Raw genomic sequence first — 25201 nt, 5'->3', positions numbered from 1 at the left:
TGTAGCTACAGCGCAAATAAATGTCAATTGACAATTCTGTAACAGCTCACTACAATTTTTCTTTAGCATTTGTATAGACTGTGGAGATTAGAGCATGGCTCATGGCTGCTGCCACAAGTCCTCCTCCCTACCCCCCGATTAAAATGGCTAAAATATCACTTAACTGAAATTGTCCCCTCGCTGTACATTAAAAACAACAAGATTAATGGACTACGGTGGCAGGGAGGAATGGGAGAGCTACTAGTCAACCACAAAGAAAGACCAAGTTAAAATGGCACAGCATCCCATCGGCCTGTATTGTCCACGAAGAGAGATTTGATTTAGATGTCCCAAGGAAAAGAGTGCAGCAATCAGGAGGCTCTGCAAGAGAGGGTAAAATCCCCCTGCTCATCACTGGCATTACATTCAGTAAGATGTGCTAGAACAGTTGAGAAAAGTGAGGAGCTTTCTAGTGACAGGAGACAGAGCTGACATGTTACTGATAGCACTCTGCAGATTGTTACTCTGATTTGGCTCCTTGTGGTACCTGCTTCCTCTACAGATTTCTGTAGAGCTTCTGCCAGTTCTTGGTCTGCAATCTCCTCCGGCCGCATGTCCTCCCGTCCTGGCCCATATGCCAGTCTTGCACACTCTGGGAGCTCCCCTTCCGGAAGGAAAGTTGTCTGAGATCCAGTGGTGCCAATCACTAGTACATTCTTTTTGAGATCAATGGAACACTGGGAAAAGAGTACACGTGCAATTGATGTCTTGGTAACGGTCAGTCATAACACAGGACCAGAATACATTAATGTGTCACTAATTTAACAATGCACTAGAAAAATGTCACTTCCAATCATCAAGGGGTTACATTAACTGGACGAAGAAGGGTTAAGAAGGTGCTAACAACTGGTAGATCTAAAAACACGTGCTGGGTAGAAATAGCTCAGCAGCCTGCCCCTTCAATATGCCAAGGGGCTTCTTACAGCGGCTCCTATTAATCAGCTCTTGAATAGTTATGGTCCTTCTGCTCTTCAGCCTAACTAGGGTTACAGCTACAAGTGAGGACTTCCCAGAGTCTTTATTAAAACATTGCTCAGGTATAGACCTCCGAGGATTTTCAGGCACCAAGAGTTCAGAGCAAAGACCTTTAGGCTGGGACAAGATACAAAGTACTTACAACCTACAAGGTATAAGTGCTTCCCCCCAGTCTATGGGAAAACCATGTCGGCATATCTCTTCAGAGTTTTTAATCCTAAAAAATTCATAAGGATGATAAAGATCTTACATTTAGCACTTACGAAAGAGCCAAGGATTGTTTGCAAAACAAGCACCAATTGATTCAATTACCTGATGTCTCTTAAGCATATCCAGTCCTAGAAGCATATCCATGGGCTGTTCTTCAAGGATAGAGAAAGAACACGGCAGAAAATCCCCTTCAATCTGAACCTGAGCTGAAGCACACAGAAAACACCATATTACCCACCCTCCAGCCTCAAGAAGTGCTCAAGCACTGCAGCACAAGGATTCCACTATAGGTATCTCTCTATCTAAGGGAAATTATACAAAGCCTCTGTGGGGAAGTTATGGAATCAGAGAACAATGTACATAGACTTGGTTGTGGAAAAGTCTGCTCTAAGCCAGCCCTGGCGATTATCGGGAGTTTGCTAGCCCCCAGTGGCTAAATATTTCCCCCTCCATTATTTTAAAAGCTGACTGGATCTGCAGTGCAGTAGGAACTGATCAACTAACCCCTCAAGCTAGAGCTAAAGAGGCTGCATGCAGCTGCTCAGAGTGTGGAATTTTGTTTTGGTGCTTTAATTCATAGTCAATGTCTTAAACAATGAAGATAATATTTCCTTGTATGGCATTTTCTTCAGACAAACCTGTGCAAGAACACATATCTTGAAGTGCTCTCCTCACTGCGGAATGAGATACACTAAGCTGCACTGGAATTCTGCCCCAAACAATTCACACTGCCCATTATCCCCATCCTGATCCCTCATACCAAAGAATAAAGCTATTTATAACCCATCAGCACCAGGAATCAAGGTTTCCTCTGTATTTGTATGGGGACTCTAGACCTACCAGAATTAAAGTGTTAGGATAAGTGTATGAAAACATTTAACATGATGCAATCCTGGTTATTGTGTCTCTGGGTGAGCTTAATGTGATCTTGATAAACTCGTAAGCCACTCTATAGCAGTTCCCAAAGTTTACAGTATTAAAGTAGAGACTCTTTGGCGCCAAGCAGAGCCACAGCCATTACAGGTAAAGTTATCCTGTTGTATCACTACTTACCTAGGTGCACTCTGCCAATGATTTTCTGCGTGCCCACACCCTTAGCAATGCCTGCCCAGCGCCGGTCCACCAGTCTCATTATGTTACACCTTTCAGCACAAGCTTGGCTCATAATGGTCATTTGGGCACCTAGCACCAGAGAAAAGAGGAGTTAGCAATATTTAAAAACAACCAAGGGCTAGTTTAAAAATCTAGTACAGAGATTTTAATCTAAGACTCAGTAGCAAGCAGGGAATTACATTATGGCACAAAGGCATTCGATTACACCATGGCTCTGTGTGTATACACATGTCCACCTACCACCACCTGAAGGTCATTATGGCTATGGAAGTTACAATAAAGCTGAATACTTACACTTTGAGATCTACAGATGAAAAGTGTTGTGTAACAAAGGAAAGAAAATCTCAGTTTTACAGCTAGGGAAACTGAGACACACAGGTAGAGTGACTTGTCCAAGGTTACACAGCTGGCCAGCAGCAAAGGCAAGATTAGAACCCAGGAATTCTGACTCCCAGTCATGTTTTAACCACAACACACATCTCAAATATTTTTAATTAGGCTGAATAATGACAGAAAGTACATTCAGATTTTAATTAGATCCTTTTAAATCTCGTAACACAATTCTTTACTGTGGGAAAGGAATGCTATAAACTGACCTATTGTGGGGTTCATGATTTCCTTTAAAGAGCCAGGAGAAGGGGGAGCAGGGAGAGCATAAAGAGATTTAAAATGGGGAGATGTGGTGGGGAATCACCTGAGTCAACAAAGGCTTTCACTGGATGTCCATTGACTTTGCAGTTAATATAGAGCATCACCACCTGGCCAAAGCTCTCTGGGGCCTCTTCCATAGCTATTGTCATGTTCTCTTCAATATTTTGTTGCCTGAATTAAAGGAAAACCAGAAACTGGAATCATGCCTTCCATGAGCAGAAACAGCATATTTATAAAGCCTCCCCCTTTACAAGGATTACAAACAGATTTGTCATCTTCCCTGTCCCCACTACCACCAGTCATGAAGAGCTTGTGAAAGGCGTACTTCAGCAGTTAAACATCAGCCTACTTAGCAGATGTTAGCAAAAGATCTTGCCTTAATCCAGAGGCATCAGGATGCTTGCAAGCAGGAAGGAAAGAATGTTCCTTGTAGCATCTTAAAGAGACCCAATGCAGCAGTCTGGAGTAAAGTGGTCAGATGCACTTTAGCACCTAGAGACCTGCAACTGACTCTCTGTTTACAACAAAAACCTGTCATTACAGAGTTAACAAAAAGAACTCAGGGGCAAAAGACTGCATATATTAGTCATTCTGCTACAAAACTAGGATCCCCAAAAGTTATGTTTCTAAATGCTTGCCATAACATTTCAGTAGCGTCTTCCCTTTTGCAAGTATCAGGGTTGGGACTAGATACATGAAACTCTTGTGAGTGCAGTGATAACACCGCAAAGTCTCTCTACAAATTCAAGGCTACAAAAAGGAATGCAAGGTAGATAAAGCCAAATGAAATGTAGCTCCGTGTCTGCCATAACCTTGAGCATGCTGGGTATCTGCAGCTACCCTGCTGGAAATAGCTCATCTACCAGTATAAAAGGGTCTCTAGTTTAAAGAGATAGCTTCCCTTTTTTTCAGTAGGAGGGAAGATGTCTGCTCTTTTCCTACCGTATAGCAACCCTCCCTCCACCACAGGAGGGCTGACTGCAACTCCCTTTGGAGGCAGTCAGTGATATTCCATACACCTTCTAGAAGGGGACACTGGAGAGAAATATGCTGAGCTCTAAGACGTGGCTGCTTGGGAACTGAAGGTGGATTACTGCAAAGCAGCATATTGCACAGCCACTAGGCTGCCCTGGCTTTATTTACTCATAATATAGCTCAAACCAACACATATTGGGCTCTCTTACAGTATATAAGATTAAGTCAGTCAGGAGCAAGTAGTATGTGTGACTGATTACAGCAACCACCGCTCTGGTTTCCTCCCCGCTCATTCAAAAAAAAAAAAAAGATTAGAAAAGTGGCTCGGTAAAATGTGGCATTTATTATGCTGCACACAGCATCTGCTCCCAACCCATCTTTTCATGGGGACAAAATCGAATCGAGAGGGGCATGAGTCAGGTGATCAGAGACCAAAACTGAGAACTATCAGCTCCCAGGTTCTAATCCCCACTGTCACTAAATGGCTGTCTAGCTGTGGGCAAATCACTCGCTTTCTCTGCCTCAGTTTCCCTTTATCTATAAAAGTGGGGATAACAACACAACTTAAATAGCTCATGGGGATGTTCTGCTGTTTAGTCAGTGTTTGAACAGCACTGTGAAATACTGAAAAATACTTAACACTTACATAGTGCAAAATGCTTTAGTAGTCATTACAATATAATAAATGATTATTTTCCCTTTTACTAATGCATGTGTTAGCACTGCCAACTCTGCACAACCAATATGAACCTATTATGAAGGCATTCTGCTTCATACATCAGCAAAACCGCTTACTGTGTTCCGATACAAGAATTTATTGTCGATGATGTAAGAAACATAAGAATCAGAGCTCATCTCCCACAGGCAGCACCTAGCTGAGCCTGTAGCACTGGCAATGAGAGAAGCCTTGTTCGGACTTACAGACTCTGCAGTTACATACAAAAGATACAAAGGGGAAGTAAACCTGGGACAGCAAGGTGCCATTTTTACAGAATCACTTTTCAGACAATGATTATGCTTGAAATCCGCAACTAACCAGAGAGTTGGGCTATGTCTGCACTACCAAACTTACAGCCGCCCAGGGGAGAGAGAGCTTATACCGACAGGAGGAGTTTCTGTTGGTGTAGAAACACCACATCCCCAAATGTTAGCCATGCTGACAAGAAGCACTCTTCTGTCAGAAGCATCTACACTGGGAGCTATGGCAGTGTAAGTTTTAAGTGTAGACCAAGCCTCAATGGGTATGTCTTCACAGCAACTACACACCTGTGGCAGGCCTGTGCCTGCTGATCAGGGACTATGGGGCTCAGGCTGCATAGCCTGTTGTGTAGCTGTCCAGAATCGGGCTGGAGCTCGAGCTCTAGGACCCTGTGAACTAAGCCCAGAAGCCTACACAGCAGTGAAACAGCCCTGCAGCCCAAGTCACGTTTTTTCTTTGTTGCGTAGACATACCCAAAATATAAAAAGAGATGGACTGCAACAAGAAGATGCAGCCTGCTTGGTAACAACGTGATACTGCCCTGCAGGAGACATGGGTTAGGGGCTACGTTTGCAAGTCCTGGTGCTCAGGTTTGAGGGGATCCAATATATCCCAGGCAGCTACTTGCAGGGTCTCCATGGAATTTTGGTTAAGCAGTTTCTATGCAGTGCTCTCTACTGGCAAGTTCATGGAGATGCACTGCAGAATTGGGAAAGGTCCCTGAAAAAGAACAAAGACTATGACTGGATTTGGGGAAAGTGCAGTCCCCGTGTCGAGAGAGATGACCAAGACTGCCTCTACTCCGATGGCTGTGGGGGTGAGACCACACCACCAAAAGAAGTGACAGAGTCAACAAATGGGAGACAATGCTGGATCTACCTGCCCCTCTTGATTCCAACTAGACCCCCAAAATGCATTTTCAACTGGAATAGGGTCCCACAAAGGGGTCCAGAGCTCTCCCTTAGACTTAGGTTTACTACCTTATGTCCTCTTCTATCTTTGCCTGAGCCTCAAGATCAAAAGGGTCAGCTGAAAACAGACGGATTCTCTCCTGCTCCCGGCGGGCTCGGTCCTGTTGCTGCTCCACCAGCACCCTGGTAAATTTCTCTGCAGTAACAAAAACAGATACAAACACCATAGTTAGATGCACAGACACCCTTTACTGGAAATTACTCTTACAAATGAAATGCTATTAAACTTGTAGCAAAACAGTGTCTTTTAAAAATATTGGCCACTGTTGAAAAGTAAAGTGACCAGTGCAATCAGCAGTGGGCTCTATTTCAGGGCTACTTGAAAAACCAGCCAGCACAGACAGAACTCACGGGCTTGATCACGTAATCACTTGAGATTTCTCCCTTGCCTCCCATCTCCGTGGACTGAACTACTTCGCATTGGGCCTGATGCCCAACAGCCTATGTAGACATAACAGAGTTCTCAGCTTCTGAATGACCTGAAGTTACCCTACATTTATCTTTCCATTGTCTGCAAATGGATTTAATGTGCAGAGACACCATAACATTTAAATCAAAGAGCTGCTATTAAAGAATATTTTCATTGCTTTACTGCAGCAAGACCTACCCAGTGATATCATGCAAGAACATTTCCAAAAGCAGCAAATAAATTACACCGAGAATAGGAGTCAGAGATTCAACATTTGTATTCCAGCTTCTAGTTTAAATTATGCATTCGTATGTAGAACCATCTTTAGCCAAACACTTTTTTCAATTAGGAGAAACGGACGTCACAGCGACCCTAACGCTTAGCATTCCTCCCACAGATCTCAAAGAGCCTTGCAGGAGTGGACGTCATTACCCATACTCATGTTTACATGAGGAAATGGAGGCACCAAGGTCAGCTGGTTTACACGTCACAGTGAGTCAGTGGCATAGCCAGGAATGTAACCCAGGTCTTCTGAATCCCAGTGTGCTGCTCTGTACATTGGACCACGTTGCCAACAAAATCAGATGTTCCACCAAAAAGACAGCAGCAGAACTTACTGGCAATAGATTAATTTTGCATCTGAGCAAAGTCAAAGTTCTATGACATTGCAGGCTCCAAACAACAGTCTTATTTCAAAACCAACATAGGCCAAGATTTACAAATCTGAGTTCTTACAGTTAGATGCCTAAATCTACACTGAATGGGAGTTAAGAAGTGATTACTTTTGAAAAAAAATAAAATAAATTAGGTGCACAACTTCTAGATACCAAAATTTCAGCCATGGTTTTTCAAAGTTTGTACACAACAAAATTAATTCTTAACACCACTTGCATGCAGAAATCAAAACAGTTCTGTGTCAACAGTAGCTAGTGCTTTCACTTCAGGAAATGCAGTGGTTCCCAATACACCTGGTCTTGAAAACTTATTTACTCAGCAAGGAGTCCGATGCTTCGATTTCCATGGCTCCATGCTCTGTATAGCTGGTGCCTTCTGATGTATTGTAATGCATCTAACACAATTACATATGCATTGAAGCTTGATGTATTTTGGACACTACTGTGAGAGCAGATCTGGATATCTGCCCAAATGCTGATGGCAAATTCTGACAGCATAACCTGATAATCCACCCTTCTGAATGCACAGTGCTGTACCAATTTTGAATTATGAGAGTTTACTGTACAGATTAGACAAGGAAAGTGGCAGATGAGCTAGTCCTGGGACCCTGTAGTTCGTGCTCTGCACCATTACCACTGAGAGCATCCTTGCACCATCAAGGGCGGCGAGCTCTAGAAGCAGTGCTCTCATCCTAGGATGGGAGGGAAGAACATCTCACGTGATTCTGTGACAAGCTCTCCGATACAGGGGACACACTGTGAGGCTCAAGAGAGGGCCAATAAAAAGACACTTGTTATGGAAAGTAAAGGATTGTATGCTTTAGTAACATGGCATGCAGTATTGTACATTACTGTGTTCTCTCTCTCTTTGCAACTGTTCATATATATAAAATCAGTATAGAGAATTTTAAAAAAAACCAAACACATAGCTCTCTCCTCCAGCCTTCCTGTACTGGGAGAAGTCACCAGCCTGCAGTCTTTCAAGAGGAGAAAAACTAGGGGAGGCTCTTCTATAGAGTGCTTTTTCCTTCCATCATCTCTCCCAAACCTTCACACTAGTAACCAAGCTCCTGATAAACAGTTTTCTACAAATGGATCTCTAGTAAGGGTTTATAGCCATGCATTTTAATGTCTGCAAATGATCTGTTTTCATACTAAATGAGCTCTATGTTATTGCAAAAATAAATAAAGCTCAAATGAAACGAGGAGTGAGCAGCAAAGACCAAGTGTTCACCAGCAGAGTGTGGAGGGCATTATACTACTAAGTCTGCCAAGTGCACCACCATCTTAGATAGCACCCAGAAGGATTTTAACAATTTGTTTCTAAAAAAGCCAAATGTACAATTTTTTAAAAGACATTTAAGGAAACTCTTCAAAAGGAATAGTGAAACAAACACTGTTTACTGGTTCCCAGGGTGACCACAGGGCTGCCAGATTAGGTGTCTGCCACTGAGATACAAAGCCTCTCTTATTTAGGTTTTTTTTTAAGTCCATGTCTGTAGTGACGAAATATTAATATCTTCCAGGCTTTTGCAAGGGAGGTAGGATGGGATTTAAAATGAGCTATTTTCTGTTTGGGTCGTAGAGAACTAGGGATGGTAATACAGTTACCAGTAATTGGTACAGTTGATAGGATGCTCCGTACAGAGGCCAGGGATGGAACCGGTCCTAAAAACTGATCTCACCCCCCAGATTTGGTCCTTCCAAGAAAGGGGACAAGGCACATCCGCAGAGTTGCACGGAGGAAGCTTACAAAGCTGTTGCTAGCGAGGGCTATTCCTGTTCTGGGGATAGGGGAATTCCACCTCCAGTGCAGTCCGCAGTAAATTCACTAAGAAGCCATTGTGAGCAATCCAACTGACTGAACACCCGTGACCACTTTGTACTCGGACTCGGCACAGACAGAAGTTACCACGCAACAGCCTCAGACAAAGCAAGGAAGAACCAGTCGCCTCCAAATCCCAATTTACCAAGGTCTCCACTGAGCAGTGCCTCAGCCAGGGGCGGATTGCGTTCTTTCAGCAGGGACAGCTCGTGGGGATTGGCAAGCAACATGTCCCGTAACAACGTCGGATTGTCCAAGCCCTGCAGGGACGGTGGTGTACCCGGGGGCGATGGGCGAGGATGCTGCGCTGGCGGCTGCTGTGGCTGCAGCTGGGCCGATGTCCCAGGCACTGTAATGCTGCTGAAGTCTATCCTGGGCAGACCTTAAGGGAAAATGAGGTAACAGTTTGACCATTTCACCTTCTCAGCTGCTGTGGACAATGCAGTCAGAAGCGGTGGAATGGCTGAACATGCTACACGAGTATTTCATTTACACAGCAATTCATGTCTGAGCTCCACTGTGTTACCAACGTATTCAGGTTAGTGGGTTAGGAATACCATTACATATTTACCAGTCACATATCTGGCCCATTTTCCTGTGAAACTCACTTAACCCCCTCCGACACAATTTTTCAACTCTGAGATATGCATACCACCAATCTACCTCACAAGGGGGTTGTGAGGCTTAACAGCGCCTGTAAAGCACTTCTGAATTCCTCAGATGAAAGGAGATATGGTAGTGAAAAAATATTACTGAAGCCCTGCACTGCAGCCACCAATCTTCCAGCTGAGGCAGAGCTGGGACTTTACAGCCATTCCCCTGCTATAAGCTGCGGTCAACATTTCCTTTGTTAAGGGATACAATTATAACAGGAACTCTTAGGACTAAGAATTATAAGGGGGAAGTAGGACTCCAATTCCATACTATGGGGCTTGAGGAATCTTTTGAATAAATATTGCATCACATAATTGGTCTGCTAAGATTCAGCTTCTCTGTGCATAGTCACGAGATGTACTCGGAGCACACATTGCAACAGTCCTCTAATGTGTCGGAGCAGCACAGATTGCCTATTATTGCACCATTATACTGAATGGGAGGGAACAGGAAGCCTTATAAAAATCCACATGCATTCACAGAAGCTGCTTTTATGAACAAATTATTTTGGGCACTTTTCTCCCACCCCCAAACAGCAAACTAAATCATGCCTACCCATGGACTAAAGCATCACTGCAAGAAGTAAACCCTTTAAGTAACCAAAGCAAAGAAAAAGCCCACCCCCAAACAAAAACAGTTTTTCCTGATGAAGATGGCTATTGTGAAGTTTTTCAAGCACTTGTATGAAATGTGTTACACACATATAAAGTAGTGTTTTGGTGTATTTATTTACTAATGAACCAACTTTCTGCCCCAAGTAAATGTTCTATCACCAAGTTATTAACTCTCTGAAAAAGGGGACGTTTTAAATTTCATACATTAGTAGATCCTTGACAGGACAGCATTAGTTAAGTTTCACACACATCAATAAATAAAACTTCCAGAGCATTAAAAGGCTAAACAGCCACAATTTAAAGGTAATCTTCTGGGTACAGCAAGGGGGGCTGCAAGCCAACAGCAGGTAGCCCAACGAGCTAGTCTGAAGAGTTTCTCACCTGGAAACTGGACTGGAGGCCGTGGCTCCGCATTCTCCTTTTGCCGTAAAATCACCACATCCCCATCTTTCAAGCCATACGAGGCCAATGATCTGTGGTTGTCAGTTAGAGGCCTCTCCGCATAGACAATCTGTATATAGGGAGAGAGACAGCGTGACAGGAAACAAGCTTATACATAGCACAAAGTGGACTGACAGCAAGACCCTAAATGGTGATTTTACTTAGGAACATTAAATCTGATTCACTATAAATTTCAAGATGAATCCAAAAGAATTACCGGTAAGTGTGCAGTTCTCAAGAGACTGCTGCAAATCAAGTGCCCTGTGCACTAGGCAGATAGTTCCCAAGAGGAGTACTCAGTACTCCACAGAGAATTATTCTTACAGGAAACCAACAAGGTTTCACAGTACATAGCATTTCTGAGAAGGGCTGGTTAAGGAATAAGAATGGTAGATTTTAGAGCAGCTTTGGATAAGGCCCCGATTTCTACATATTCCCATATAAACCTGGAATCACCTTCAGCCAAAACTCTGTCTGCCTGCTTCCTAAATTGTGATCTCCCATCATAAAAATGACAGCCGCAATAACTTTATGAATTTCAAGGCAGAAGTGTTGAATACCGGACAGGATAGGAGGACATGAGGTCTTCAGTGGAATTCTGATTTCAGCCTTGAATATGTAGCCATGACTCTCCATAACATCCAGTTTTACAGAACTTACATTACCATTAACTTATGTCAATGCACAACAAATTCTAAAGTCAGAAGGGACCAACAGATCATCCAGCCTGACCCCCTGTATATCACAGGCCACCAACACCATCCACACACTAAATCCAACAACTGAAATTAGACCAAAGCATTACAGCCCACTGGAGACTAGACTGTGTGCCACAGGCAGAGAATAAGAGGGACTAAGGGGCACCAGTGCCCAAGGCCCCTGCAATGGTAGGGAAATGAATAAATAAGATGTACCCAGATAATCCTAGCAAGTGACACACTCTCTCACGCCACAGAGAAAGGCAAAAATATCCTCTAGTCACTGTCAATCTAACCTGGAGGAAAATTCCTCCCCAACCCCAAATAGGATAATCAGTTAGACTCTGAGCCATCTCTGACTGTTTGAGATATTTTCTAATAGCAATCGTGGAAAGGTCATGTGTCATAGTATGGAACCTCATCGTATCATCCCCTCCATAAACTTGAAACAAGTTAGGTTGCACTAACTACTCCCTTTGGAAGGGTCTTCTAGAACTTCACTCCTCTGATGGTTAGAAACCTTCATCTAATTTCAAGACTAAACTTGGTGAAGGCCAGTTGATATCCATTTGTTCTTGTGCCAGCATTGGCCCTAAATAACTCCTCTCCCACCCTAGTGTTTATCACTCTGATGTATTTATAGAGAGCAACCATCTCTCTCCAGAGCCTTCATTTTGTTAGGCTAAACAACCCAAGCTCCAAGTCTCCTCTCGTAAGGTAAGTTCTCTGTTTCTCTAATCATCCTAGCAGCCCTTCTCTGCACTTGTTCCAGTCTGAATTCATCTCTCAAATACAGGAGACCAGAATTGCAAGCAGTATTCCAGATGAGGTCCTCCAGTTAATATCAGAGAAATTAAAGTCTCCCATAATCACACAATTCCCAGTAGTATTTCTTTCATTGGTCTATCCATATCCAAATCAGATCCTGGGGGTCTGTAACAGACCCCAAGCACTGTTCCAGGGGAGTCTGTTTCCATTTTTCTCCAAAATGATTTTGACCCAAACATTCCATTCCGTCACTCTCGAGTTCTTTACAGTCTACCTCATCATTAACATACGGTGCTATTCCACCATGTTTATCTTTATTTCTGCCTTTCCTGACCAGCACATACCTTTCAAAACCCGTACTCCAGTCATGACGACTATTCCACCACATTTCCATTATCCCTATAATATCTGGTTTCACCTCCTGCACCAGTAGGTCTAGTTCTTCCTGTTTGCAACCCAGGCTCCTTGCACTGGAGTACAGACATCTTAGCTGTTTCACTTGGCCTTACCCAGGTTCTTCATCTGACAAGGCACAATCATTTTACTGCCCGCATAGCCTACCTGCCAGTGCCAGTACCAAGGACAGTAATAATCTTTCCTCTTGTTGTCCATTCTCCTTCTCTCTATCCGCTTACTTGATTTCCCTCCTGCTAAATATTATAATCAGGTATGGGGATTATATGACCACCTCCAAAACATTTTCCCCAAATTCCTAATTTAAAGCTCATTTAATCAACTCTGCCAGCTTCCATCCCAGAAGTCTACTACCCTCTCTACTCAGGTGGAGTCCATCTCGTGAGAGCAGCTCTCTGTCCGTGAATGCTCCCAGTGGTCGAACATCCCAAAGCTCTCCTTGTAGCACCACTGCCTGAGCCATCTGATGATCATCATAATCTGGTCTTTCCTTTGCTCTCCTCCTCTATGGACACTGAAGATCTCCCACTGAAGATCACTTAAACCTCCATTTCTTAAGCATCTTCTCCAGCTTGGTGCAGTATTCCTTGATGTGTCCCAGTGAGAATCTAGCAGCATCATTTGTTCCCATGTGAAAGACGATAAATGGTTTCTTTCCTGCTCCCCTTAGGATCCTCTTCAGTCTCACGTCCACATCTCATATCTTAGTCCTGGCAGACAGCACACCATCTGGTGACAGGCCTATCTGTTCTTCTTAGTAGGGAGTCCCCAGTTGTGTAGACTGTTTCTTCCTGGTGTTGGTGTGAGTCTCCAGTCCTCCCTCTTCTGTTCTTTCTGGCTGCAAGTCTTCTTGTCATCTGTTCTCACTTGCAATCTTCTGCAAGTCATACTCTATCGTCCTGGAGCTCTGAATTCTGGATCGCCTCTTGTAGGACTAGCTATTCTACTTGTCTTCCTTGCTCTTTTGTTACTGTCTGCCTCTCCCCTTCATTTTCTAACTGAGCAAAACCTGTCCTTCAGCTCTACTTCTCCCTTGCTAGCTAGTCTTCTCCTATGCCTTGTTTTTGTAGTCACATTCTTCCATGGGCCACTTTCTTCATCCAGCGGTCTACCCTCACAGTTCTCTTGGCCAGCAGGCATCTGCAAGCATTGAGTTTTCTCTTCAACCTCCTCTCTCCATCATCTTCTGAAATTCTGTCTAAACTCAACCATAATTTCTAGCTGCATCTCCAAACATGGGATCTTCTCTTCCATCAGTTCTATTGGGCAGCACATCATACAAATGAAGCTCTTTCAGGTACCCTCTACAGCAAGGATAGGCAACCTATGGCATGCGTGCCAAAGGCGGTACGCGAGCTGATTTTCAGTGGCACTCACAATGCCCGGGTCCTGGCCACTGGTCCGGGGGGCTCTGCATTTTAAATGAAGCTTCTTAAACATTTTAAAAACCTTATTTATTTACGTACAGCAATAGTTTAGTTATTTATTAAAGACTTATAGAAAGAGACCTTCTAAAAACGTTAAAATGTATCACTGGCACATGAAACCTTAAATTAGAGTGAATAAATGAAGACTCGGCACACCACTTCTGAAAGGCTGCCGACCCCTGCTCTACAGAGTAACGTACATCCTGCACCTTCCACAACCTGTTACCTGTAACGTTTTAAGTATAAACGAGCCCTTAGACAACTGGCCCCAAAGAGCCACCCCATCAGCAGGGGTGTGAGGTGGCCTCTCCCGCCTTTGCAAGTCCAGGTAATGTCCATTCTGCACAGGTTGCTGCCACCCCCTCATTTACTCTCTCTCAAAGCTGAATGATGGGCAATCTAACTAAAAAAATCTAAGCATAAAAAAAGCTTCAAAGGACAGAATGAAAGAAAAAACAATGAGGGACGAACCAAAGTCAACGCATCTGATCTGAGTTAAGGAGCTGCATGCTCATTGGGGTCACTCACCCTTTTACACCCTTGGAAGACTCAGGGATGGGAAGGAGTCAGTGACACCAAATAACTATGCTCACAGTACAGTCATCTTGATCCCACAAGTGGCCATGTACAGAGGCTACTCAAAGAAGAATACAGGACCTTCTCATTCACTGTTAAATCTTTGCTGAGCAATGGGAAAGGCCATTAGGTCTTTTGTGCAAATCAGGATTAACCATTGCAAGTACCCAAGTTTCTCCTGTACTATATTCTGGTTTATACTGCAGACTTGCAAGCTTACCTTAAAAATCATTTGCTTCTAAAGTACCAGAATTTGAATAGTGCTATTTCTAAAAACTGACTTTGCAGTCTCAGAATATTTCAGGCTCAGAAGATAAAAAATCTGGAGCTGAATTTGAAATAGGATTGTCCAAAACATGAAGTAGGTGCTGCCAAAACAGATGCGTGTTTCCAAAGCAGTTATTTTGTTAAACTATGAAAAGTTTTTCTTTTCAAAAATAAACCTGTTTAAAATTAAATCTGACTTTAATACAAAATATTTTAAATCCTAAATGTATTATAATCTCTTAAATCTTTTAAATTAAAAAAAGTATGCTGAATTCATATGCCTCTATCAAAAACTGAGTTAAAGGCTGCTTTGCTATGTAAAGAATCAGAGCAAACTCATCCATTTTGAGGTCAAGCTTTATAAATATGGCACAATAGGTCATATACTATTCTGTTTAATAAAAATATTTTACATGCTGTTGTGTGTGTTTAATTAAATTCCAGTTATCATCCTAATGCAGCTTGACATAATCATGAGCAAAAGGTTAATTTAGTAAATAAGCAGTATCAGTCACCATTTTCTAACATACTAAAAATGTGCAATTAATAAGAATCTAAAACATTAAGCTACATAATTGCTTAAATAAATGTATATAGTTATACTGTTGTATCCTTCTACATAGCAAAAAGAAGTACCAAACCTAGTGTAAAGGCTCTATTTAGTTGTAAATCAACATGTTTTAATGGTTATATCAGCAGAGAAGAAACAGTACAACAAACTCTTACTGGCATTATGAAACTTTGTTTGTGATGAGTTGATTTTCAAAGCAGCATCTCACATAACTAAACACACCCCAACCTGTGCTGCACCACTGTGAGTTAGTCATGCCACTGACAGGGGAAAAAAACAAGCTAGGAATAAACCTGACCTGCAGCTGTAAATCTTAAATGACAGTTTCTTCACATGGATATTCTGGGAGAAGCAACTTAATCAGTTTAAGACAGATTTAGCCTGTCTTCTTGCTTGGATTGGATTTTTAAACTTTCCACCTTAACAGCTCGAAGCATGAATTAAGCACACCGCAATTAACGCCATATCCCTCAGCAAAACAAATTAACACACTCTTAACCATCCTCCTTTACAGGCAAAATAAACTAATTTGATTTAGTTGCTTCTGCATGGTATGAAACATTACAAAAGCAAACGCTGATAGGACAGCCCAGTACTAAGTCACTAGCTTCTCTGAAGCTGGGCAGTGCCCAAGATCCCCCAGCATTATGAAGTGCTCTCATTTTGCAAAGAATGCCTGACCAGGAAGGCAGGTAGCTTTCTGCTGTTTGAATGACAATACAGCAGGAATGCCTTTCCTTTAAAAGCAAGAACAAAAGCAGTACAGATATTACAAACTCTACCAAACAAAACTATAACATTTGTAAGTTACTGATTCATGCTGCTGAGGTCTCATGCTAGAAGAGCACCACCTGTGGTCAGTTCTCGCACCTGTACTACAATCTGTTTAATGAGTCTCTCATCCATCAGCAGGTCGATGGCGCTGAAAGGTACTATATGCTCCCCTACCCTACCATATTGATGACATTCTGTGCTGGGCCCCTGTGTACCATCACTGACTGCTCTCCATTCAGCTATGCCTACTTTAGCCTGCCACAGACCTTCCACAGGTCTAGGGGTTGGGAGCTGCCAGGCTTCATAACAGGTTAAGCCCACACCCAACTGATAGGCCTGGTACAGTCACGGTCTTGGTCGAACACTGGTACAGATCACCACCTAGCTCTTACACAGCACTTTTCGTCAGTAGATCTCAAAGTGTCTTACAAAGAGAGGTCAGTGACACTTCCTACTAGAGATCCCCAGGCAGCACATAAGTAAATCAAAATCTAGAATGAGAACTCTTACTCTAATTTTCAATAGGATATCAACCAGTTTTTGCCCCCCCCAAGTAACTGCAATCAAGAAAATCCATTAGCCATAAAAGTAGCATGCTTTAAAAATACTGAGAAGAATAGTGTCAGCAATGTAAAGAACTAGAGGTTGATGTAGTTATCTCAGCAGCACTGTACCGTGAGAAACAGAGTTCTGAGCTCCTGGGGCCACCCACATCAAGTAACTCGTGACTGGTACTCAGAGAACTGCTGATGGGTTCCAGACCTCCTTAGCTGAAGTGTTATGACAATGTGCAACCCAAGAGCAGGTCAGTAAATGGGGGTGGGTTAGTGGCTGAAGAAGGAAAGTAGATAAAATATTCATGATCCCAGAAGACTCCAAAACAGGTTCCCGCAGCATATTTTGTTCAGATTTTCCTCCCTTTCCAAATCCCTTTATGGGACGGAAGGTGCAATCTGTTAGCCAGACCAAATAAAAAAAAAATCACAAACTTGTTAGCAATCAAAAGGTGAATGGGAGACAAAAATCTCACTATTCCCTTCACCTCTCTTGCCTTCCACTCCCCTCCACATGTTCTACTCGCTGCCTGCTCCACTTGCCTCCCTGTTCCTGGTGTCTCCTTTCCTCACAAGCGTGTGTGTGTCATCCCTTTGACTGGGAACTTTGCTGTGTGGCACAAAGTCATCAACCATCTCCATTAAATCGTTCCTCACAGTGCATCCTTTTTAGTCAAGACTTTCAGCCCTCACTTTTCCCTGAACAGTAGTAAAATGAATTTTCAGAGTTCAATAAAGCACACACACATAATAAGAACATCAGTTTCTCATCACAACCATTGGCCTTCCCCACTTCCTTGGTTTATTCCCCCGCTGTGTAATGTTTAATATGAATTGCACCTTCCTTGGGGGGCAGGAGCCTGACAATTTTGCTTTTAAAGCAACATGCCTCTGATCATTGCAAAAAGAGAGCTATGATAAAAATAATGCAAGAAAAGACCCTGAGTTAAAAAACTATTTGTCAGTTTAAGCAAGCACAGTCCTTCCTTATTGGAAGCTGATTCTTGTCCTTAAGACAAGCTGATCTTCCAATAAGTAAAATACAAATGGTATTTATATAGTTTCTTCCTATGAAAGATTGCAAAATGCTCTACAGAAAGAGGGGCTGACTAGAAAGGATGTTATACAGATATAGGCCCAGCAAATACGTGGGCAGAAAGGGAAAATGATGGACAGTAAAGGAGAGAATGGAAGGAAGCAGGAATTAGCAAGGGACAGGAGAAGCAGAGGCACTTCTGATGGTGTTTGGAGTCAACTGCAGGTTATTTGACCTAGATAACTGTGGAAGCTATTACATAAAAACTTTAAAATTATTTGCTGAGAGGGGAAAAAATCCCAATGACGGAGCAGCACAAGCAAGAGAGTACACAACCAGACATCATCTTAAAAGAGAGTCAGTGTTGTCACATTATCATTATGTAAGTAGCTGGAGGGACACAGCTGAAAGACTAGAGGTGTTTACACTACAGGCAGTACTTCAGGGGGGAGGGATAGCTCAGTGGTCTGAGCACTGTCCTGTTAAACCCAGGGTTGAGAGTTCAATCCTTGAGTGGGCCATTTAGGGATCTGGGGCAAAAGTTAGGGATTGGTCCTGCTTTGAGCAGGGGGTTGGACTAGATGACCTCCTGAGGTCCCTTCCAACCCTGATATTCTATGATTCAGAAATTCAAGCCTCCAGTTGCAGGCATTTGTACATTCTCGTATGCAGAGAAGTTATGCTGGTCATTGGCAACAGGAAGAACAAGGGATATTCATGTTTTTGTAACCACAGCTTTCAGTGTTAACTGCTATTTATTGGTCATGGGTTCCTCTTCCCTTGCAGGCAAGGTGGAAGAACATGGACCAGGAGGGGCCTGGGACTCTGATTTTATCGTACCAGAACAAGTCTCATTTAAGAACATGTATCTGGTATTGATATTCATTCTCTGTATAAACATGGGTTGGCAGCAGCATAAAAAGAATGGGAATCTTTGCGATCCATCGTCTCTCGCTCTCCAGTGAGAAAAATGAAGAGTTTTCCCTAAGGAACTCCATGGGCCTTTGATTTTCTAATCTCATTTTAGACTGTGGTGGTTAGATCAGTGGACTAGATGACCTCCTGAGGTCCCCTCCAACCCAGATATTCTATGATTTGATTCTGCAGTTACGTGGCTTTCGAATAGGATGGTGTGCAGCATGCCCTGGGAAGCAGATAAGATATGGAGCTCTCCAGCACTAAGTAACTGGCATCAACTCACCCAAACTCAGAAGTAATCAAAAGTCAGCATTAAACCTTTATTGCAGGCATGGAAGCTGCGCACAATATTTTCATGTTGTTTTTTAGATGTCCTTTATTATTATTATTATTATTATATTATTCACATTTCTGTAGTGCTCGGATACCCAAATCAGGATCCCATTGCACTACACGGGCTGCATATAAAGATAGGGTTCAGCTCCTGAAGAGCTAATGACTTGATCCCCTGGGATTTTTGCACATCTTAAAGTGTTGAACCAATTTCACTAAAACCTTGAGAGCAGTCAAGTTAAATACTGAGTTGTACAGGAAGCTAATAGAGAACAATAGCTCAGAAACAATAAGCAACTTGAAGGCTCCGATCTAGTAGCTTTTAGTGAGAAGTCCTAATTCAACCAGAAATGGGGAGATTTCTTCTTTTCCCAAAATTACGAGACTATCTCGGGAGGCAAATTAAGTTTACAGCTGTGGCTTGATAGTGGCAACCACATTATTTAAATCTATCCATTAGCATGCACACACAGGTCTGACTATTTGGAAAAACAAAAGGACAGGAATATTGGCTCTCTTTTAAAACTGTATTTCCAGGCCTTTTCCCAATGAACATCCTGAAACTTTACCCTAAATAAAAATTGCAACAAACCAGCCCTAGTCGCCAATATATCTGGTGGCTGTTTGATGGCCTCCAGGAAATGAACTGAAGGCCCTAGTCTAGAACTCAGTGGACATGTGTCCACACCAGAGTGGATAAAAATCAATTAAAAAAATTAATAAATAAAAATCCAATTTTTTAATTTAAATCTGATTTTTTTGATAAAATGCTTTTTGAGGAAAAAACCTATCTAAAGATAGTTTTAATGAAGCTACATTATAGCTCAAAGATATCTCATCATGGAATAGGGATTATAAATTCTAATTCTATAGTATGAGACAATATATTCATGTAATGTTTAAGAAAAGTTTTGTAAATGAGTTCCAATAGTTCATGGATTAGGGACCCAAATTTATGGGGTTCCAGGGGCTTCTGTATAGATTATTTAGGTTAATCTTTCTATCTATTCAATGGGACTCAGTGCTCAGTCTAGAAGATATCATCAGAGATGCTTAGTTTTGCAGTTCCCAAACTGTGGATTTGTGTCTCCAGAGATAAATTGCTTGTTAACAGCAAAAATGGTTTTAAATAAATAAATAAATATACAGTGGTGAGAAATAAAAGACCTCAACCCTATTGTCCCTCTCCAAATTTGTGTACACTGAGTCAATCCCTTACCTCTCTCTAAAAGTGCAAAGTTTCAAAAAGTTCAATGAATAGAAGATTGTTGGGGGCGGAATAGATCTGGACAAGGAGAAGAAGTCTGGAGATAAACGTGAGAAGGGATGAACAGTAGGCAGAAACAAAAGTGAAACTGTTTGAGCAGCATATTTCTGAAGTCTCAAGGTCTTCCTGAATGTAGCTTTCATTGATTTGAGAGCTACCAGACCATTCTCACTAGAAGGGAAAACCTATGATGGCAGCAGGCAGTAAGAGAGACCCAGTTTGAGAATAAGAACCATTCAAGACATATATGTTTTCTGATGTTTTAAAGAAAGTCACACCAGTGAACTGGAGGAAGTCACTTAAGCACTTTGATTCAGAGACTGTTGAAGTGATAATCTCACTTTTAACAGCAGTAGCTTCTTCTGCTGATGTAGAAAGAATATTTTCTTCCTTTGGACTAATTCATTCCAAATTGAGAAATCGTTTGGGACCTGAAAAAGCAGGAAAGCTTGTTTTTCTTTTCCAGATTACAAACAAACAGGAAAATGAAGGTGAAGACGACCGAGTTAGCTGCAGAAGCCAATATTTTAAGTTTCTCATGTTGACCTGGCTGACAGAGTCAATTTAATTTTTGTTTTTTTAAACATTTCATTTAACTATTTTAGTTAAAAAACAATTTTAACAAAAACAAACCTGATTTTAAAAATCTTGAATGTTTAAATTCAAAAATTCATATGCTTGTTTCATTAAAATATTATATGTTTGCTGTTGAAGAAAAAAATCCAGAATACATAAAGTTGTTGTTTTAGTTAAATAAAACAATTTAAATGTCTGTCTGATGATGTTCTCCTCCTAATACATCAGGGCAAGAAAATCCTCTAAATATTAATGATTCACCTGTTGAATTGGAGATAGATATTTATGAAGTCATTGGGAGGTGAACTGCTTCAATTACCTTTGGTAAATGAAATAACCAATCATTCATTTTCTGATACAGCTGTAAACCTAATCTGAAAAGTTTTAAAAATAAATCACTTAAAAAATGTACATAGTGTGTACCTTCTAAAAATGAAACCTACATCTATCTCCGAGTTGTGAAGAATATGTATTAAGGTTATAACAACCAACAAGAATGCACTTTTATGTAGAAATCCATAATTAAATCGAGTCTTCCTGACAAGTGATTTAAATCATGATTTAAATCAACTCAATTTACATCAAATCCACCCCGCCACACCACAAAACCATCCATCGTAACCAAGCTGCTTACCAGTTCTATAAAGTGGCATCTGAGCTATACCTCCCAACCCAATCACAAGGGACTGGGTGTGGAGGTGTCTTACCCAGGGCTGAGATGAGTCAGAGAACTTGGGCACTGTGGGGGAAAAGCTTATTATACTACTGCTGACCATATACTGAACCTGTTGCACAGAGAAACTGACATCAACCTCCAGGGCTGTCAGTCTAACACTCTTCACCAGCACTAATCTTCGAGCAGCCAGGTATGTGGTGCTGACTACAAAGCATCATGAGGGCTTCACACACTAGGGGTCTCCTGTGTCCTGTAACTGGAATTCTATGGATACAGGGTCCCATCGAGACCTAATGGGTGAACTGGGACAAGCTCTCAGAGAAAGGAACATACGCTATGGACTGTACCATTTTCTCAGAGTGGTTTAATCCTCTGTATTTACATGATCAAAAAAATGGCATCAAGAAACAGAATTTTATCTTTTCAAAAACTATGCCAGAGCTTTATGATCTTGTTTTGAGGTATAAACCAGATCTGATTTGGTCAGATGGTGATTGGGAGGGTCCAAACACATATTGGAACTCTACCTCTTTCCTTGCCTGGCTTTATAATGATAGTCCTGTGAAGGATCCTGTTGTGATAAATGACTGTTGGTGCAACAACTGCTTCTGTCATCATGGAGGATACTATAACTGTGCCGATAAATACAAGCCGGGCACCCTGCCACAGCACAAGTGGGAGATGTGCACATCTATTGACAAAAGGTCTTGGGGCTATTAAAGCAACATGCAACTCAACGAGCTCATGGATGAATCAACTATTATCTCAGAACTAGTGCAGACTGTGAGTTTTGGAGGCAACGATCGTCTCAACGTGGGCCCCACAAAAGAATGGGTGATTGTTCCAATCTTTCAAGAAACGCTTCTGTCCCTTGGAAAATGGCCGCGTGTTAATGGGGAGGCAATTTATGCTTCTAAGCCATGGAGGGTGCAGATGGAGAACACCACAATCCATGCACGGTACACTTCTAAAGGATCAACTGTCTATGCCATCTTTCTGACCTGGCCAGAGGGTGTTGTGTTGAAGCTGTCTTCACCTATTCCATCTCCAAGCACACAAGTGACTAATATGCACTTAAAATTTAAATTAAAGTTTTGGGCTGTATAAGTGTATTTTTGGAAAAAGACCAAAAAAGCAAAGGCAATAATCACAGAATGCTCCATGTGCTTTGACAGGTGTGTCAAGCCTCTGATTTGGTGTTATGAGAAAAGAGAGAGACAGCAGATCAGATGTGGACAGAAATGACAAATGGACATCAGAGCTCAAATGCCAAATGGTGTGTAACCCTATCTTGGGTGGGTTGTATCCCTCCCTCTAACACACACCTAACACTTGTTTTCTTCTTGTGTTTTGGCAACACTTGTATAGCTTGTCATGTCAGCAAAGCCTTACCAAATTTGAACTGGATTGAGGTATACTCTATGAAAGTCCTAGACACTAGTTTTCATTTCAGCTGCCTCTCACGCCCAAAAGGAAAAAAGTGAAAACCTCATTCTCACACACCCCAAACTGGTATTTCAGGCTTAACAAGGGGCGGGGACCAAGTCAACCTGATGTACTAAGTGTTAGAGGAAATCTAAGGGAATTCTCATCCTAAAATGCTACCCCATTTCCTTAGCAGAATGAGGGAAAGGATGTTAATCAATTTCTTAGGTGGGCTGAAGTACATATGCTTCCTAGTAGCAACTCTGAGACGTTTCCCTAGGCAGGCAGCTGGGAGGCCAGCCTCTTCACCCCAAAACTCTCACAGTCCTCATCACTCTTAAAGGGCAGAGAAATCCTTGTTCCCCTTTCTCATCAGGGACTCAGATGGTGCTTGGAAACTAGATGGGGAGTCTCACCTGGCTTGCAGGTTTAAAATGGGGCAGTGGGAGACAGGGACACTGAAGAGACTGGTGTCTGGGAGAGACTGTTCTAGCAATGAAGTGGATTTGGTGGGTCTGAAGACTTTCCCCAATGGAAGAAAAGGGTGTAAATGTTCCTGTCAGTGGATCCAAGACCACACCACTCAAGAACAGAATAGAGGGGTTTCTACTATGAGGGAGAGAGTCTCCAGGCTTTGCATCTCTGGGTGTAGGATGGTGAGGTAGAAAAGAGACTCTGGCTCCACTGATTGGAAGATGTGTCCTGAAGATAGGTGGAGGGAGCCTATGAATGTGGTGGAGAGTCACTTCTTGGGGAGATGAGGTCCCCTGCCTTTTGGCTACCATGAGCCAGAGTGGAAGGGGTCACTCCCTAGATGAGATCCCATGCCAGTCCTAAGAGAGAGGGGATGAAACCTAAGGTCCCTCACAGCTGTTGGGTGGAAGAATGGAGGGTTAACAAGGCATGGCTGTCCCTTTTCAAGGGAGGGGCCCCAGGTCCCCCAAAGACTGGAGATGAAGAGAGACCTACTCTCCAGGTTCCTTAATTCCACAACTGTCTCTCTGTCACAGAAACACTGGGGAGAGCCCCCTCCCAGAGGCTCCTTCGGCTCTTAGCCACGGGGATCCTGGGGTGAGCCGAGCTCCCCCAGCGCCTCATCTGACCCTGCTGCGGGGGTGCCAGGGAGGGGCAGAGACTAGGACACAGGGTCTCGCTCTCCCCGGGTCACTCCGTCCCTGAGAGGCTGGGAGAGGAGATGGGGTCCAGTCACTTTCCCCAGTATGTGTGGGTTTCTCTCTGCAAGTCCTCTCCAGGGCTGGGAGATAACTGGAGTCTCCCCAGCCTGGGGGGATGAGTGGGACGGGACTGGAGAGGGGGTCTCCCCAGGCTAGGGGGATAGGGGAAGCAGGGGCCCACATAGGGGGGATGAGTAGGGTCTCCCAGCAGCAGGGGGCAAGTGGGAGAAGGGGGGGGGGTGAGAGAACGCAGTGGGAGAAGGAGGACGGAGTGGGAGGGGGGATGAGGGGGCTGGGAAAGGGGGAGGAGGGATGAGGGGGGTCTCCCCAGGCTGGGGGGAAGGTAGGGACCCGGCGGAGGATGAGGGGGGTCTCCCCAGGCTGGGGGGAAGGTAGGGACCCGGCGGAGGATGAGGGGGGTCTCCCCAGGCTGGGGGGAAGGTAGGGACCCGGCGGAGGATGAGGGGGGTCTCCCCAGGCTGGGGGGAAGGTAGGGACCCGGCGGAGGATGAGGGGGGTCTCCCCAGGCTGGGGGGAAGGTAGGGACCCCGCGGAGGATGAGGGGGGTCTCCCCAGGCTGGGCGGAAGGTAGGGACCCCGCGGAGGATGAGGGGGGTCTCCCCAGGCTGGGCGGAAGGTAGGGACCCCGCGGAGGATGAGGGGGGTCTCCCCAGGCTGGGGGGAAGGTAGGGACCCCGCGGAGGATGAGGGGGGTCTCCCCAGGCTGGGGGGAAGGTAGGGACCCCGCGGAGGATGAGGGGGGTCTCCCCAGGCTGGGGGGAAGGTAGGGACCCCGCGGAGGATGAGGGGGGTCTCCCCAGGCTGGGGGGAAGGTAGGGACCCCGCGGAGGATGAGGGGGGTCTCCCCAGGCTGGGGGGAAGGTAGGGACCCCGCGGAGGATGAGGGGGGTCTCCCCAGGCTGGGGGGAAGGTAGGGACCCCGCGGAGGATGAGGGGGGTCTCCCCAGGCTGGGCGGAGAGGGGGTCTCCTCACCTGGCTCTCGGCCGCGGGGATGCCGGACTCCAGCTCGCAGAGCGCCCGGAAGTTCTGCAGCTCGAAGTCGGCGTCCACCTGCAGGGAGAAGGTGAGCTCGGAGCGGTCCCGGCGCAGGCAGAACACGGTGAGCAGCATGGCCGGGCCGGGCCGGGCTCCGCCACCAGCCGCGCCGCCGCCCCGCGCCCGCTGCCGTAAAAGCCCCGCCCGGCCGGCAACTGT

At 43.9% G+C, this 25201-nt stretch overlaps 1 protein-coding gene and 1 pseudogene across 5 annotated transcripts in view; one reads left to right on the top strand and one right to left on the bottom strand.

The window, feature by feature from the left end:
- Positions 1-25201, bottom strand: part of DDI2 (DDI proteasomal shuttling factor 2) — a 38731-nt gene extending 13530 nt beyond the window's left edge. For all 5 annotated transcript variants that reach the window (XM_073317051.1, XM_073317055.1, XM_073317056.1 and 2 more), the window contains exons 1-8: positions 24980-25201; positions 10471-10600; positions 8967-9203; positions 5923-6049; positions 3032-3159; positions 2278-2406; positions 1327-1430; positions 527-716 (exon numbers count right to left, since the gene is read on the bottom strand). In XM_073317051.1, the coding sequence (XP_073173152.1) occupies positions 527-716; positions 1327-1430; positions 2278-2406; positions 3032-3159; positions 5923-6049; positions 8967-9203; positions 10471-10600; positions 24980-25117 (1183 nt within the window). In that variant the 5' untranslated portion in view covers positions 25118-25201. The remainder of the gene's footprint in view (positions 1-526; positions 717-1326; positions 1431-2277; positions 2407-3031; positions 3160-5922; positions 6050-8966; positions 9204-10470; positions 10601-24979) is intronic.
- Positions 16168-22492, top strand: LOC140900129 (tissue alpha-L-fucosidase pseudogene; annotated as a pseudogene).

This window comes from Lepidochelys kempii, chromosome 18, assembly GCF_965140285.1.
Source record: "Lepidochelys kempii isolate rLepKem1 chromosome 18, rLepKem1.hap1, whole genome shotgun sequence".
In the NCBI taxonomy this organism is placed as follows: Eukaryota; Metazoa; Chordata; order Testudines; family Cheloniidae; genus Lepidochelys; species Lepidochelys kempii.
This window is presented reverse-complemented; position numbering and strand designations above follow the sequence as displayed.